The 1,820-nt window shown below is 46.9% G+C and overlaps 1 protein-coding gene across 1 annotated transcript in view; it reads right to left on the bottom strand.

Moving 5' to 3' along the window:
* LOC101856369 (DNA polymerase delta catalytic subunit) overlaps window positions 1-1,820 on the bottom strand; it is a gene marked incomplete at its 5' end in the record, with an annotated part of 16,659 nt that extends 14,839 nt beyond the window's left edge. Inside the window, 2 exon segments of the mRNA XM_013086424.2 lie at window positions 1,075-1,188; window positions 1,810-1,820. Of these exon segments, the coding sequence (XP_012941878.2) occupies window positions 1,075-1,188; window positions 1,810-1,820 (125 nt within the window).

Below are 1,820 nucleotides of genomic sequence, written 5' to 3'. Positions count from 1 at the left end.
GTGAGAATGTGTTTGTCCGTGGCCTATACCCTGGTGCAGGGTGAGAAAGTGTTTGTCCGTGGCCTATACCCTGGTGCAGGGTGAGAATGTGTTTGTCCGTGGCCTATACCCTGGTGCAGGGTGAGAATGTGTTTGTCCGTGGCCTATACCCTGGTGCAGGGTGAGAAAGTGTTTGTCCGTGGCCTATACCCTGATGCAGGGTGAGAAAGGCAATGATGATGATTCAAAGCAGACATCAACAGTAATGTAAGTCATAATGGTTGTTGTTGTTGTTATCGATCTAGCAATAGCTGGGCTCTCGCCCTTCTGTCCAATGCCATGTAGTGATAAGTGCAGGTTTGCTGCAGTTGCTGTAATGTTCCATAGAGTGTGTTGTCAAAGTTAGGTCTCGGAGGGAGAAGTGTAGTTAAAGTAATAATGGTAAGGGACACGACTCCCACAGACTTTATGGACTTCATTCTCATTATTATTCGTAAATCCTGTTTTGAAAGTTCCTAGATCTCTTCTGCAGCATCAGTGAGTCAGCAAGTTGTTTTGTTTTAGTAGAGGTTTTACAGCGCTCGCAACTGCATGAGGTCATACGAACACCAAGAAGTGGATGTCAACAGAGAAGTCCTTACAGGGAATCAGACTTACTCTGCTCACCTCGCTAGCCTCAACAGCACAAAGTCTGCTTCGACTATCAAGGCAGCCTGGAAATAGCGGGTTACCAGAGTGTGACAAACATACAGAACAAGTAGAGGAAAAATGACAATAGTAAGGATTAGGAAAGAAAAAGCTGCAGTTCCCTGTTGCAGTTCACACACAGCTATGAGCATGACATTGATGAACCAGCCCATTTACAACTACAATTCTACTGTGCATAAGAACTCTAGATGTTAATGCCCCCCCCCCCCCGGCTTTGGGAATGGCCTAAAGACACTTCAGTCAGTGGAACCACCCTGGGGGATTGTAAGTAGCCTAGACATTCTGGACTTCCATTTTCATTATTATTCGTAAATCCTGTCTTGAAAGTTCCTAGATCCCTTCTACAGTGTCAGTTAGTTGGTGCGGAGCCATTCTGAACAAACTCACTTTTTCCTGGCTGACAAAAGATGCTCCAGAATCTCTGGCAGGAGTCCTTTCCTCATGGAGGCCTTGCAGAAGTAGTTGCCAGACGGCGTCTTGATGTACTGGTCTGGCGTCAGCCTGGCGAGTTGGAATGATGTTTTTTTTTTCCCCCAGTTTTAGTAGAGGTTTTACTGTGCTCGCAATTGCATAAGGTCATATGAGCGCCAGAAGATTAGAGGCGTTACAAGAGAGTAACAAACACAAAAAAGAAGGAGGGGAGATAAAGACGATAGATGGATAGGAAAGAAGCAAACTACACCAGGGCACCCACCAACCACCCACGGGGAAGCATACAGTCAAGCAGACATTTATAGGCGCTAAAACACAAATATACAGACATGACCTTTCGCTGTCTATTGCCGGGTACCCGTTCCCACCAGGGTGAAGTGAGGAAAATTTGTGTAAAGTGTTTTTCCCAAGGACAAAACATTGGGCAGCAGCTCGAACCCGCAACCTCACGATTACCAGTCCGGTAGCCTAACCACTAGACCACCGACACCACAACCTCACGATTACGAGCCCGGTAGCCTAACCACTAGACCACCAACACCACAACCTCACGATTACCAGTCCGGTAGCCTAACCACTACGCCACCACCTCACGATTACGAGTCCGGTAGCCTAACCACTACGCCACCACCTCATGATTACGAGTCCGGTAGCCTAACCACTACTTATTCTGAAGGAGCTTCCACTTACTCTTCTTTCTT

This window comes from Aplysia californica, unplaced genomic scaffold (genome assembly GCF_000002075.1).
Source record: "Aplysia californica isolate F4 #8 unplaced genomic scaffold, AplCal3.0 scaffold00466, whole genome shotgun sequence".
Classification (NCBI taxonomy): Eukaryota; Metazoa; Mollusca; class Gastropoda; order Aplysiida; family Aplysiidae; genus Aplysia; species Aplysia californica.
This window is presented reverse-complemented; position numbering and strand designations above follow the sequence as displayed.